The 15,015-nt window shown below is 32.2% G+C and overlaps 1 protein-coding gene across 5 annotated transcripts in view; it reads right to left on the reverse strand.

The window, feature by feature from the left end:
* Window positions 1-3,308: 3,308 nt before the first annotated feature.
* The window catches only part of LOC129799465 (tyrosine-protein phosphatase 99A), an 80,505-nt gene continuing 68,798 nt past the window's right edge, over window positions 3,309-15,015 (reverse strand). For all 5 annotated transcript variants that reach the window (XM_055843357.1, XM_055843360.1, XM_055843359.1 and 2 more), the window contains exons 16-17: window positions 4,947-5,215; window positions 3,309-4,849 (exon numbers count right to left, since the gene is read on the reverse strand). In XM_055843357.1, coding sequence (XP_055699332.1) covers window positions 4,417-4,849; window positions 4,947-5,215 — 702 coding nt within the window. In that variant the 3' untranslated portion in view covers window positions 3,309-4,416. The remainder of the gene's footprint in view (window positions 4,850-4,946; window positions 5,216-15,015) is intronic.

Genomic DNA, 15,015 nt, shown 5'->3' on the forward strand with positions numbered 1-15,015 from the left:
TTAAAATGTTCCCGAATGCTTTTAAATGCAAAACAAGTTTTATGGCATTTAATATTTTAATTAAGCTATATTTTTCTTCAATGATAATTATAAAAGAATACAAATCAGTTTTTTTTTTAATTTTTCAAGCATATTAAAAAAATTTAAACTAAAGGTCTAATCTCAGAATTGAGAGATATAATTCATAAATAGTTTTGAAAATATTTTTGGTTAAATGGGTTGAATGTAATAAATTTGCATCATACTGTATTTTTTTAAATGCGACTAAAGATTTTATTATTAATTGCCTGTTTAAAAGTTGTAAAAAATTATTGAAATGCTTCTTAATGTCTCTACACACGGGAGAAATTTATGTCCATATTGAAGAGTTTTTCGTACACAAGCATAGGGAATTTGTTTCAATATGGGCATAAATTTCTCTAATATGTAGAGGCCATTAGACCAGAATGGGCATAACAAGGTGAGTCTCGCGAGACAAGTCGAGAATGGATGAAAAATATTTAGGGGGAAATGAGGGCATTGTTGAAAGTGGGGTACCTTTGAAATTGGGATTTTTCACCTATTTTTAAATAAAATTGAGCCTTATCGTGATATCATTTGGCTTCACAATCTGTTTGTGCAGCTAAATTATATCATGAAAAGGCTCAATTTTTTTTTTAAATAGGTGAAAAATCCCAATTTCAAAGGTACCCCACTTCCCAATATATAGAGGGAGGTGGGGCTACTATGAGCCGTAGGGCTACATTGTTATTATGATTTTTCGCATATTTCTAAAGGAAGTTGGGCCTTACAATTATTTTATTAAATTCCACAATTGGTAGAGCTAAATTAAATTATCTTAAAGCCCAGTTTCCTTTAAAAATATGTGAAAAATCGTATATCAATGTAGCCACGCAGCACAAAGTAGCCCTATCTCCCCCTAATAAAATAATTAAAAAAATCACTATATCTGAATTTTCAGAAGTACAATTTAGCCCACGAACTTCTTTTACACTGTATTATTTGCTTTTAAATTCCCTCCAAATACATATCACCACAGATACTCCAATAACCCATTCTTTATAAATTTTATTGTTTTGCCTGCAGAACAATTCATAAAATCGTTTAGTGTGTGATATCAATGTATTCGACACGATTCTTCATTTTCAAAATACAGCTTACAATCGAATTTGAACGGATTAAGAGTTTCAAGCATTTCGAAAATCGAAAGATTGACCGAAAAAGAATTTAAGCCTCCATATATGTTTCTCTGGTCTTGTTACCGGGTTTGTCTATTTTAAATAGTTTGAAAAACAAAGTCCATCAAAATCGATTTATGAACACCGAAGATGTAGTCCGGACAAATTATTATTGTTTATACAGCTTGGGTCAGCAAAAACCAAGGTTAATAGAATATTATTTGAAAGGTCTCCACCTACACTGCAATATATATATATATATATATTTTTTTTTTAAATCAAGAATAGGAAAGTTGATCATTCAAATTTTGAAAAGATATTCTGAATTTACAACCCTTAGTAAGTTTCAAGAAATTATGATGTTTTGAAGAGTTCATGCGAACTTTCATTTGCATAATCGATGTTCAAATTCTGGCAATTGGGATAAAAGTTATAGTCATTTTAATGTTTATTTGTGGACGCCCTATGTCTCTCGTCTGCGAGATTAAATGTTTTTTTTTTTGCTTTAACCCTTTAAGGACGATTGGAACACCGGTGTCCCATAAAGAAAATAATTTTTTCCTGACTACCTCAGAAAGGGAGTTACGAATTTCTTCAGTTCTCTCTCCATAAACATTAAGGAAATTAATTTAAAGTGGGCAATCATGAAGCGTCGAAACGGTCGAACGAAACACTCTAGAGTTTGATTATACGAAATTGGATTTCGCCTCAGACCGCAGATCGTAAAAAAAAATCTTTAAAATTATCTTGCCAAAAATGTGCTTAGGCTTAAAATAAATTTAAAGTTGAATTATTTGTAACATGATGAGCTTAAAAGTTCTCTTGAGATCCACCTCGTGCCTATACGTAGCAAAAAACCCTTTCTTGGCCTACAGTCAAATACTCGTAAATTACATAATTATCTTTAACGAAATATTCCTGATTTTTTTTTCCGAAAATATTTAGAGAAAAAAAAACTATAGGGGAGACTGGGGCACATGTAACCATTTTCGATAGATGCGAATTTGAGGTGATTTTCCAAGGACACCGTAATTTTTTGGAAAATCTTTCTTAGCTCATGTTTTACCCTTGGGTATAGGCAATACAACAAGGGTAATGCGGATACTGGAAAACAATTGAGTTTTCCATAAAAATAAAATTTGTTTCACTGTGCATTTTTCTCTTTTCACAAAATACCTGGGGTAGATGTAAACACTTTCTGGGGAGGATGTAAACACCCTTTTTTCCACCCTTGAAATTAACTTTGTACCACTTTCGATTATTTTAATTACTTCAGAGATATATAAAGACTGCATATTTTTCAAAAAATTACGATACTTTTTACAAAGAATAATTAAAATAGCAAAAAAAGTAAAAGCATGCATATCAAAGACATTTTTCAGTTGAGTTTCCCCATATTTTGACATCATGTGATTTTTTATTGAACACAGCACCACCAATTTTTTTTCGTAATCTATGAATTATAGATATTTCGCATGAAGGTCAATTTCCCGCTCTTTTACCTACTCATTTTGTGAAATTGAAATTGCCTGTTTACATCTACCCCAAATGCTGTTTTCTGACCAATTATTAATTCTTTTGAAATAATGTGAATCTCAATTTCTCTAGTAAATGCATAAATATAATCCTAAAAGATGTAGGAAAGAACTGGTATTGCTACATTTCGATTATTTTACACAGTTTTTAATTTCCAGGTGGAAATCAAAATGACCAAAATAATCGAAATATCAACATTTTCGGGAAAAATGATTTTTATTTTTAAAGTATTAGGATTTTATTGACCAATTCATCTGTAGACATACATTCCCATGGTATCTATGAATGCTTATGGGTTTTATCCTCTGGAGTCTTAAAATTAATGAAAAAAATCACAGTGTTTACAACTACCCCAGTTTACTACTGCCCCAGTTCCCCCTAATATCTTTACAAATTCAACATTAATTGCTTTTACGTATATTATAAAGATTACATTTTATTTTTGAATTGTAATTTACCGAGTAAGTAGCTTTTTAATTTTTTTTTTTTAACTCTTAATCTGTTTATTTTTAATATTGTTGATTCAAGAATTTTGTTATAATCGTAGAAAAAAATTTAAAAAAAAACTAAGTAGAAATTAAATCTGCAGGTGTATTATGTTTAAATCTATTTTATATTTCAATCTACTGCTACAAATGTTGCGTTCACTAGATTTCATCATAATTAACGATTTTAACAACAATTTTATGCATTAAAATTGTTCATCCCACCTAATATTTCAAAATTTCAATACACTATTATTTCGTTCTACATAGTTACAATTACTTTGGATTCCTACAAACCTCTCTTAATCTGTTTTTTTTCCAATTTACATAATTTTCACTTAAATAAATTAAAAATATACTTTACGCTTATTATACCTAATGCTAAGTATTTATGTATAATCACATTTATCTTATATTTATATATTACATACAATAAAAGAAAAATATTTTATTTGTTGTCTAATAATGTTTTCCTTATCTTTTCAATATTTCTTAATATATTTACTGGGAAGGATCAAATTATCACAGTTTTTATATTTTTGATTCTATTTTCATGTGATTATAAAAAGCCATGTAAAAAAAATTGCAGAAAAATTGTTTTGAAAAGAATTTCTTAACAAAACCCTCTTAAATTAGTGACTATGCTGAAATCCTACTTTTTTCTTCATTAAAAAAGATACAAATTGTTAGGAATTTTTAATATTTTTTGATGCCGTTTTTGTGAAAAACATGAAAAATGTGATGTTGTGAATGTTAAATTGTGCAGTTGATTTTTTTCTTTTAAATTAACACTGAAAACTGTGATAATTCGACAAATCAATTTTTTTTTTAATATAAAAAATGTATAAAATCCAGTCTTGCGAAGTAGAGTATTTTTTAACTATATACTTCTTCATCATCTAAATTACATTCATATTTTTTTTGTTGTATTACAATAGTGTAATATGCAATCAACCTTAAAGTCAGTTATTTTTTACCTTCTTTTTTTTCACTTGTATTTATGAGCAACACACAATCGAGTTTATTTTGTAAACATGTATTTGATAATTCAGTAAAAGAGTGTGAGATCTAGTTCTGGTTGTCTCACATTCGTAATTTCGAAAACATATTTTCAAAACAAAAAAAAATTGTACGTACCCTTGTTCTTTCAATGGAAATGTGCTGTAATTCATGTAAGGATAATAACTCGGACATGTTTAATAGCTGACCAATGCATTTTAAACATCAGTTTTGTCTTCATCATTAGTTTGTACGATCATCTCTTCCGAATCCTCAATAATTTCGGGCTTTGTAACATTACCATTTGATGCTGGAACAGATGTGACATTGGTGTTTGTCAAGGAATTGGATGTGTGTAGTGCTGAGCTTATATTTCCATTACTACATATTTTACTGTACAAATCCGGAGTGGCCGTTGTCACCTCCTCAAATTCCGTCCTCAATGCTGTGCATTTCAGTAATTGCAAATCACTCGGCAGATATGTCAATATCCTATAGATTTGTTTGACTTCCTCCGCCGTGGTCCAAATCCCTGGCCTCTTGTTGTGGTATAATTTTGCATAGGTATAGATATTTGCTGTTGCATCATATTCCAACTGCATAGCCAAAGAGGTTACAATACAAAATATAGCAGCCTGAGCTCCACCATATCTGCAAACAGAAAATTTTATCAATATTCACTGCACTCCCCTATTCCCATTAGATGGCTATTCATGCACAAAATTAAATATATAATTAAACAATTCACCTATCTACAACAACAATCGGTCCATTTCGATATTCTGAGCCTCTCTCATGTACTTTCACTATAAAATCGAAAATTCCAGCAGGAGTCATTAGGTCCGGCCAAGTGGGACAGTGAAGCATTTTGGTGTTGAGCTCATAATCATCTTGTATAGATTGCATCACAAATTCACGGTTAATATAATCGTGGCAATTGTGTTCAGTTAGATATTTTATACGATAACTATCAGTTTCAATTGAATCATTTTCATTCGGCCAAAACTGTGGGAAATTCTGTAAGAGAAAATTATTTTCTAATCAATTTGGAATATGATAATAAATGTCAATTTATGCTATTATAAAATAATTTGACTATTAAATTATTACTATTTTATGCTTTCCCATTTATTATTTTGCTCTTTCATACCACATAAAAATTTAATATACTTAATTAGTCTAGATAGAGGACACTGGGATACAATTATTATGACGCATAATTACACAGTGGAATTTTTCTAGTTTCCCTTAAAAAGTAATTTGAGCAAAATAGTATAAAATCAAAGTAGAAACATTATCCCCATATTAATAGAAAATTTTTTAAGTCTAATCATGTTATAGGGGAGACCGGGGAGATTTGGGACACTTTTTCATGTTTTGACTTTGAGACAATATTCCAAAAATTTACGATAATGTATTACAATTTCATGCGGTCTATAAGATACTTATGGGTATTGACTTTATAAAAACTACTCGATAGAACTTGGAAAACAGCTGAATTTTCTTGGAGAAGATAAAACATTTAACTTGACGCTTTGTCCCAAACCTCCCCGATTTGGGGCAGTATGGGACTCAAAAGGGGATGTTTGGGACGCATTTTTTCTCGCAAAATTTGCATTATTGGAGCACATTAATTAATTTAAAATACTAGAATAAAAATATTTCTAATTGAAATAAAAATGTTTAATCTTTTATTTTAGAAATGAATATCAATTTAATTTGTACAGTAGGGTCATTTATTGTCAATCACTTATTTAATGTATTTTCTTCTTATTTACTATCCTAGATTTCTTTGCTTTTATATTCTAAATATTGGAATCATCAAATTCCTCAGGCGAGTAGATTCTTTTGACACTTTTAGTTTTGAACTCATTGGCGGATTCCTGTTTGATTTTACGACAACTGCATATAAACTGTTTTTTTCCTTATTTCTCTGAAAAAGGTTTCGTGTTGCCTTTTCTGCAGAACTTGTGAGAATTGTAGAGGATATTGCTCGAGAAATTTTCAAAAAAATAGTTTTTAACGGGATTGAGCCAAGGTCGAATATCCTCTGGAGAGTAAATTATTTATTCCCAAGACATCAATGGTTTAATTGTCCCTGTAGACAACTGCTCAACTGGTAAAGTTTGCACAAGAGGTAGATTTTCAGTAGAAACTGGGCATTACTCTGCCATTTTGACAATAAAAAATTGCACACCACCTACAATCTTGTCGAAAATCAACGTCCCATTCATCCCCGTTCAGGTGTCCCAAACATCCCCCCGAGGGTAGTTTTGGTATTTAAAATCTTTAAGTAAAAAACAAGAGCGTGTAAGCTCTGAAACTTTTATAAAAATATGTTCCCAGATTATACTGCTAGCTAATGAGATAAAAAAGTTTTGATTATTATATATCGCTGATATAAAATACAAAAAGCAAAACTGAGAAATCAAAAAAATACTATTTTTATCAATTTTTATGAAAGTGTTCACAGAATTAAAACAATAAAACTGAGGATATCCATTCTCTTAGTCCAGATACATCTTAATATTGCCTACGATTGAGTAGTGGTTATATCCCATTTATTTCAAAAATTAATGGAAAAATCGCCTTGTCCCACACTACCCCTGTCCCAAACCTCCCCGGTCTCCCCTACTATTATTTAAAACCATTTTTACAAAATGGGCATTAGGGCAGAATTACATTTGACAGTCAAATGGTCACCGTCAACGGCAAAGCCTCACCGTTTTTCCTTAATTTACTCAATTTTGTTGCAATTCTTACGAAAATTCTCAATTACCTTATCTTATACAGTAGACTCTCGCTAATTCGGCTCTTTTAAGATCGGGCTACTTTTTAATTCGGGCAGCGGTTACATTTGAAAAAAGTTTGTTGTCATTTTTCAAGTTTGATTATGATTATCAAATGAATCAAATATGCTCAAATTTGGCATGGTTTGTCTTAGTTTTGATGTGATTTTGCATTATTCAGGGATTTTCCTGCAATTTACCTTATAAATGAGCGTGTAAACTCAATATCTATATGCACATGAATAAAAAATCGTTGCATTTCACAAAATTTGGTCGCCGGAATTTCTGTTTAATTCGGCTGACATTTCGGTCCCATATGCCCGAATTTGAGAGAGTCTACTGTACTCTGTGACACTAGATAAAAATAATATAATAAAATTGAAGAAATAAAACGAAAATGCGATAAATGCGATTTTTGCTCACCTTTTATCGCATTTTCGTTTTATTTCTTCAATTTTATTATATTATTTTCATCTAGTGCCACAGAATTATAAGATAAGGTAATTGAGAATTTGCGTAAGAATTGCAACAAAAATGCGTAAATTAACGGTGAGTCTGTCAATGTGATTCTGCCCTTATACTGTAATTTTGATTATAATTTTTCGTTAGGTATTTCGACTTCTAAGTTGCTAGTTTAGATATTATAGTATGCCCTTGTTTCTGGTTTAATAAAGTTAATTACGAGATAGTTTTCATTTGAATAATAATTATTTACTTTTCCCTATAATTTTTCACTAATACATGAAGAATCGTTGGATGAAAAAGTACTATCGACATTCTTAATAATGTGACGATTTGAAAGTGATATTGGTAAAATCGATTTTTTTCATAGTGTTGCCATAAAATTTACTTTCATCATGAATATAGCACAAAAAATATTTAAAGTTTTTGTGGTCACAGGTGAAATTTCTAGGTTTAAATTATATACAGATTTTCCCTAAAAAATACAATTTTTATGACAAACAATTCACGTATATATTAGGTAAAGAAATAAGAATACGTATTTTCTGATGGTGAAGTGCGAGAATGTTTTTTTTTTTTTGAAAATGCATTTTAGTTTGGATCTAAAAATCAAAATTAAATCAAGTCTGAGGAAAAAGTCACAATCACAAATCAAAAATTTCAAAATTCAATATCTTCCAAAATTAAACGATCAAGTTTTCAAATTTTTATCGAAGATTTTATTTCATGAACTTCCTCAATCTTGTAAAGATTCGAGGGATTTAAATAAATTTAAAAATATTCAAATTTCGGATTATTTTTATTTAGAATAGTTTTCTTACAAGAAATATCATTTGACTGACTTAATGAAAGTGCATTTCATATTAAAATACATAAAGTGCTTGACGACAAATTTGTGGAAGAAAAAATGTCTTAAATTATATCGACTGCATATTTTTTTCATTTAAGAGAGCAAAATGTTACATTTTTGTTACGCAAAGGCGTCGACAGATTTTTAGTAACAGGGAAAGGAGAGCAATTTGAAATTAATCCAGCTGAGTGGGGTAAATATTTTTCAAGGATTATACCTATGAAAAAAAAAACATTTTTTTTAAACACAAAGAAGAAAACTCGTCTCAAAAAATCGCGAAAAATACAACGTCCGTTAAATCAGCATTTGTCGTAACTTCCTTTTGACAACTTTTCAGGAGACGAAATTTTCAGTTCAGCATTATTTTTCTTAAAAATGGGTCCCAAATGCGATACTTTTGAGCCAAAATAATAAAAGTGGCACTAATAAACTGTAAGTTAACTCGAAAAAATGTTTATAAAATGATTTAAAAGCTGAGAAGTTGAGATATATGTTTGATGAAACACAATAAGATTTTATCGTAACTTCCATCGTTTATAAAGCCGTAACTTCCAATGTATGTAGATCTTGGAAGTTACGACAATTTTCAAAAATGCAATATATCAATTTTAATGACTCTAGTGATAATAAGTATTTTTATTTGACTAAATTAATCAATTAAACTCTTATTCCTGTCCCTAAAAGCTTTTTATTTCATAAATTTTATTGAATAAATTTTGCACGCCGTGTCGCTTGTTTTGTTTTGAATTAATGACAAATGGGCAGGGATTTTTTCTTACTTTTTTCTCACAAATATTGAATAAAAATGATTTATTGTTGCATTATTCACACTGTCTTTGGATATTTAAAAGAGTTTGTGAACGTTTTAATGAGAAATATTACATTTTTGCTGCAAATCACAAGCCACGCAAACGAGCAAAAGAAGTTACGGCAAATGTTGTTTTGAGAAAATTTTGTATGAAAATTTGTCGTAACTTCCCCAAAAATGGAAGTTACGACAAATTCTGATAAATTTGTATTAATTAAGGGCACTTACGATAATTTTTGTTTAAAATAATTTTTAATGGGCTTACAAAAGTTTCTTTTTCTCAAGTACGTTTAATAAACAAAATTACGCCGATTCTATATATGTCGCAAAAATGAAGTTACGACAAATAGGGGAAAGTGACCATGCTTGATACTGTAAAATGATGTCCAAGGTTTGTGATTTTTTTCTGATTAACACACAAATCGAAGCGATTCTTGCACTATGACAAAAAAATGTCTCACTTATTAGGTTCATAGTCCTAGCTCACATAGTTCCTGGAAATCCTTAGATTTTCCTCAAGAAGAAAATGAAAATTCAGTGGCGACTTTTATACAAGTCGGGTCCGGGGCCTTCCTGTATAATAATTGATTCGACAAATCGGAGGCCTATTTTCACTGCAAAAATTTCACCGGATACAAAAAATTGCACATCAATATTTAGACGGAACTCTAATCTATCTGCTTAAATCCTTTATATGACTGGTTATTAGTTTTAAAATCACTTTTATGTAATTTTTCTAAGCCGTGTTTTTATGACATTAGGGCACTAGCGAAAACCATTTTTTCACTTTGAGTCCATGAAAATGTTACTCTGCAACCTTAAAATTCAGGCAACAGGGTTGAAGGCCATGTCAATTGTCGATAAAATAGGCGGATTTCAATAGATGTAATTATGAAAGAATCACATCTAATGATAGAGTTGCCACAATTAAATTATCATTCATGGACCCTTTTTAAAATATAGGATGGACACAGGTAGAATTTATGAATTTGTCACCACCCACAAAAACAGTGTCCCCAAGTAAAAATATTTTTACATAAAAGTAGTATACATGGAGCAAGTCGCTGTTTGTGACGTCACATATGGAGCAAGTCGCTGTTTGTGACGTCACAATCGAGCAAGTGGGTGTGACGTCACTATAGAGCAAGTCGCTGTTCTGTGACGTCACGTGTGTGATGATCTCACGTGTATGATGACGTCACACCCTGGAGACATGACGCAATATTTTGTGGGCCGATGTCACCCCGGGGGGATGACGTCACTCAGTGAAAATTTGAATTTCCGTTAGAGCACACGAGCGCCATCTATGATTGTGAATTTGAATTTCTGTCCGCCATTTTCAATTTTTGTCCGCCATTTTCAATTTCTATCCGCTATTTTGAATGCCTATCCACCATTTTGATTTCTGTCTGCCATTTTTTTTATTTTTTGTCCGCCATTTTGAATTACCATCCGCCATTTTTATTTTTATCCGCCATTTTTTTATTACCGACCGCTGCTCCTATTTTTGTCCGCCATTTTTAATTTCCGACCGCCATTTTTATTTTTGTCCGCCATTTTTATTTACCGACCGCTGCTCTTATTTTCTATGCGCGCACCCTCTGTTATTCCTATTATTAACCATTTCCGTAATTTTTTTTTCGCGACGTGAAAATGTTTTGGCCGAGACCTGGGATTGAACCGACAGATACTTAAAGTCTTAAACGTAATGTGTACCACCGCTTAGACCACTCGGCCACGGCGGCATGTTGATGGGCTCTCGCTGAATCGTGAACCGTTGCATCGTCCACAGGCTGACGTCACCCATGCATAGATATCCCATATAGACATTTCCCATGCATGCATACATTTTCATACACATACACATGCCCCGTGGGAATAATTGCGCGCGTCACTTGGCGGGGAAAAACAGTGCGAGAAACAGATCTCGGGTTTCGGGTTTCAGAGTGGCGCGTGGTAAGTTCGGGATATATGACCCGTAGTTAAGAATGCATCCTATTGCAAAAATGGCATGGAATGTGTCATATGGGGGGGGGCGACTATAAATTAATTGTCGTGGGAATATTTTAATTGCTGTGGGAATTTTTCTTCCCTTTGAGAGCTATTAAAGATTTCTAAATAAAGAGGATAAACGTTTTTACAGTGAAAATAAGTGCTTTTCATATAATTTCACATATGTTTTCGGGACATTAATTTACTCCACCGCACTTTTAAGGGAGATCTTCCATTGGGATGATCTTTTATCTAAGTATGGAGTCTATTTTGCGCCCCTTTACTTTACTTACCCCAGATGTTCTTCGCAATTTTAGTGGTATGATCACCTCCCATGCATAGCTATGAAAAAGTATCTTCACAGGTCGAATATTTTGTAACCCCAAAAAATCAGTTTTACAGGGTTATATCCTAGCAATGTGCGGAGAAGGGGTTGGATACTGTTAAAAGTTGCTTCAAACAGTTAGAGACTGTTTCAATTTAGAGAACTGTTGTGGCACGCGCTGTCTAATTATGGCAAGAGATTCTTAAGATCTGTTTAATTTATGTAATTTTTTTTCTGGAGAATCCTTCTTATATGTCTACCAAAAATTTTCACTTCTGTCCCTCTATTTACAATATCCGACAAATTTCGCAGTGCCTCTTTAGATCATGATGATCTATATGATCCACTGATCTCATGACTTTTCTTTGTCCATTTTTTGTGAAAAAGCATTTCCATACACTGATCTTGGATCTCGAGTATGTGATATAAGCTCGCTATACCTAAATTATTTCCTAATATTACAAATTGATGGTTGAATGTACTTACTTCCCTTTCTATGCACTTGTCGCCAGAATGACCGAAATATGATCTCCTGCATCGTTCATGAGTTTTATGGAGTGGAGTGAGGTGATTAAAAGAGGAGTGAAAAATCGTCAATGAAAGCAAATTTCATTCTTTGTATATGAATCATTTAATTTTCTTGGCCGCAAGTGAGGAAAGAATGGGAAAAGGTGTTAGGTTTCTGATAACTTTGCAAGAGAAACCCCACCCTTCCCTCCCCAATATTACATATTTTGAATTTATAATTGATGCTTTTCTTACTATTTGCAATGTGCTTTAAAGAGATCTGAAGAAATTTGCACATGAACCCTATAGCATAAAGACTTGAGAAACGGCAACAAAATAACAAATCTGAAGATGTTTTTCATATTAAATTATTTTTTCTCAAATTATACAGAATGGGGTGAGCATGTCACTGATTACTGTGGAGCTGATGAATGTACCCCTAAAATTTAGTTATGTGCGATACTGAAACATTTTACATGTTTTTCACTGATAACTTGTTCCCAAATTACGTTTATCCCTGCTAGACCCTTCTTGAAAGTAGAAAAGTGCGAAATCCTTTTCTTTTTATTAAATGATCATATTTTTAGTATATTCCCTCTGTGAACGGATCAAAAGAAAAGCTTCAAGAAGATGTTTAGTAAAAGAATGTCACAGATTTTTGCTTTAGACTGAATATGGAAATTTGGCTTGCACTCACTACATCACCACGGGACTATGTCCTCTTTAATTCTCGGGCAAAAATTTGTCCTAGTATTATTGTTATTAATATTTTATTTACACCTTTTACACCTTGCACTGAAGAACATCGAAAACTTTATTTGAGTTGCAATTTAGAAATTTCTGTGTAACCGCCACACCGCCACCGTTTGGAAAATACTTTAGGCAATCGTAAATGTTCTGTTCTGAGATATGAATCGATTTTATTTGTGAAACGTGTTAATAGGGTAATCCATAGTCTCTTAAAATTCAATTATCTGCGATATTAAATCATCTCACACCTTTTCAATGATAACTCGTTGTTAGATTGATATGTATTTCTGAGAGACTTTCTCATATAAAATAGAAGATGAAGATCTTTTCTTTTGAATAAAATCTTAGCATACTCTTCACATAAAATTAAGATGGTGGATGTTTAATAAAAATTGAAGCTATTTCTCTTTTACTCTGCTAATATTTTGCAGATTTTACACGTTGACTCAAACAAATTAAGTGTGTTTCAAATAGAATGCAAAACCTCGAAGCATATCAGAATGATAAGTCAGTTGCCTTTAGGAAAAAAGTTTCCCAAAAGTTCATTGTCTCTATGGAAAAACGCAGGGGCACGACATTTCCTATGTTTCCCATATGTTTCTAGCGCGCCGAAAAAACTTTTGGGATTATTAGCTGTTTTCTGTCAGTGTAGAATGAATTAGCAAAAAATATAAATGCAAAATAAAAGCCAACTTAATATTGAATAGGCAGCCGAAAACCTCAAATTGGCAACCTACGTTGTTTTGGAGATATCTCGTGAAATGTGTACAAAAACAGGGAAAAAATTACACTAAAATCGGTCGCATTTTTCAGAGCTAATGTCCCCCCCTAAACGTATGAAAAAATGAATTTTTTGTACCCTCCACTGTAAAAATGCTTTTTCTTCAAATAAGATAGTGAATATGTACCAGTTACTTAAGGGATGCATGGCCTTCTGTAACTCGACCTCTTGTGATACTGAATCACTTCATGGCTTTTTCATGGACTATTTTTATCATTTTGATAATCTTTTTGTGAGAAATTTTAGAAAATTAAAATTGAATGCGTCTTCTTTAAGAAAAGACTACTTTGTATGATGGCCTGAGTCAACGAACACCAAAAGAGAATTTTCAAGAGATACTCACTAAAAAAGAAAGTCACAAACCTGAGCTTTCATTCATCATTATCATTTTCAACTGCTAATCCCTATTGAGGTCGCGGGCCCATGACATCCAATTTTTCAGCCTACACTTGTTGATCCTCCGGCATTTTAGGAAAATTTTCAGGTTCAATCCCAAGGCGCTCCAAGTCAAGATTCTGAATTTGATTCAGCCACCTTGTCTTAGGTCTGCCTCGAGGTCGATGTCTTCTCACAAATGGCATGCATAGCTTTTCTGGGGAATTTTTTGAGTTTTCATTGAGTATGGGAATTTATCTTGGCACTTTTTAGCACTACAAAACATCTTTGAACTCTATCCACTTTAATTTTTGGACAAAAATTCATCCTGGTGTAAAGAGCGGGTACCAGGATTACCTCGAAGAACAATGAAAAACACATATTGGAGCAAACCTGGTTTAAGTTCAATTTTTGAAATAGCTCCACCTGCTCTTTAGAAAAATGCTTTACATGCCGTTTTCCTAGACTTTCCTCTGACAAGGGAGGTCATCGAGTCATCAAATTCAGATTGGCTTCATATTGAGAACATAGACGCGGATAGGGATCATAAGGATCGTGTCATACTCAAAAAGTGCTAAATTTTTTTTTCCTTTGCAAAAAAAGCAATCAAAGGATTCCATAAAATGTTAATGATAAAGAAAGTTCTAGAGAGCCAGCAGGAGCAGTCGTGGTGCAGCGGGCTAGCGGACGGTGTTTACAACGCAAAGGTCCCGAGTTCGATTCTTGCTTTGTGCTGCCTTATTGTTTTTTTTTCTTCTATTATTTTTTTATCTGTTTTTTTTGTCGGATTTTTTTTTCATTGACCGTAATTTTTCCTTAGTGTATCTATATTTGCTTTGCCCTGTAATATACTCCTAATATGAATGTTTAACTAAAGTAAGTGTCTTAAAAGTTCTTCAACGCGTCTGCTTGTTTTAATTTTTTTTTTAAGGAATAGAAATTAAGAATTCATCCATATACGGTCTTATTGGTCCTAGATATACATAGCGTTATTTTTATTTGCTTTTTTAAATCACTTGCCTAAGCAATGTGTCTTGCAAAATACATCAATAAATCTATGCACAAGAGATAGAGAATTTAAAAAACACTCACTCATTTTTAATCAATTGTCTGCAGAAAGATTTAAATGCAGTTTCAAATATGCATGGCACAAATCAGGATATGTTGATGAGAGGCCC

This window comes from Phlebotomus papatasi, chromosome 1 (genome assembly GCF_024763615.1).
Source record: "Phlebotomus papatasi isolate M1 chromosome 1, Ppap_2.1, whole genome shotgun sequence".
NCBI classification, from domain to species: domain Eukaryota; kingdom Metazoa; phylum Arthropoda; class Insecta; order Diptera; family Psychodidae; genus Phlebotomus; species Phlebotomus papatasi.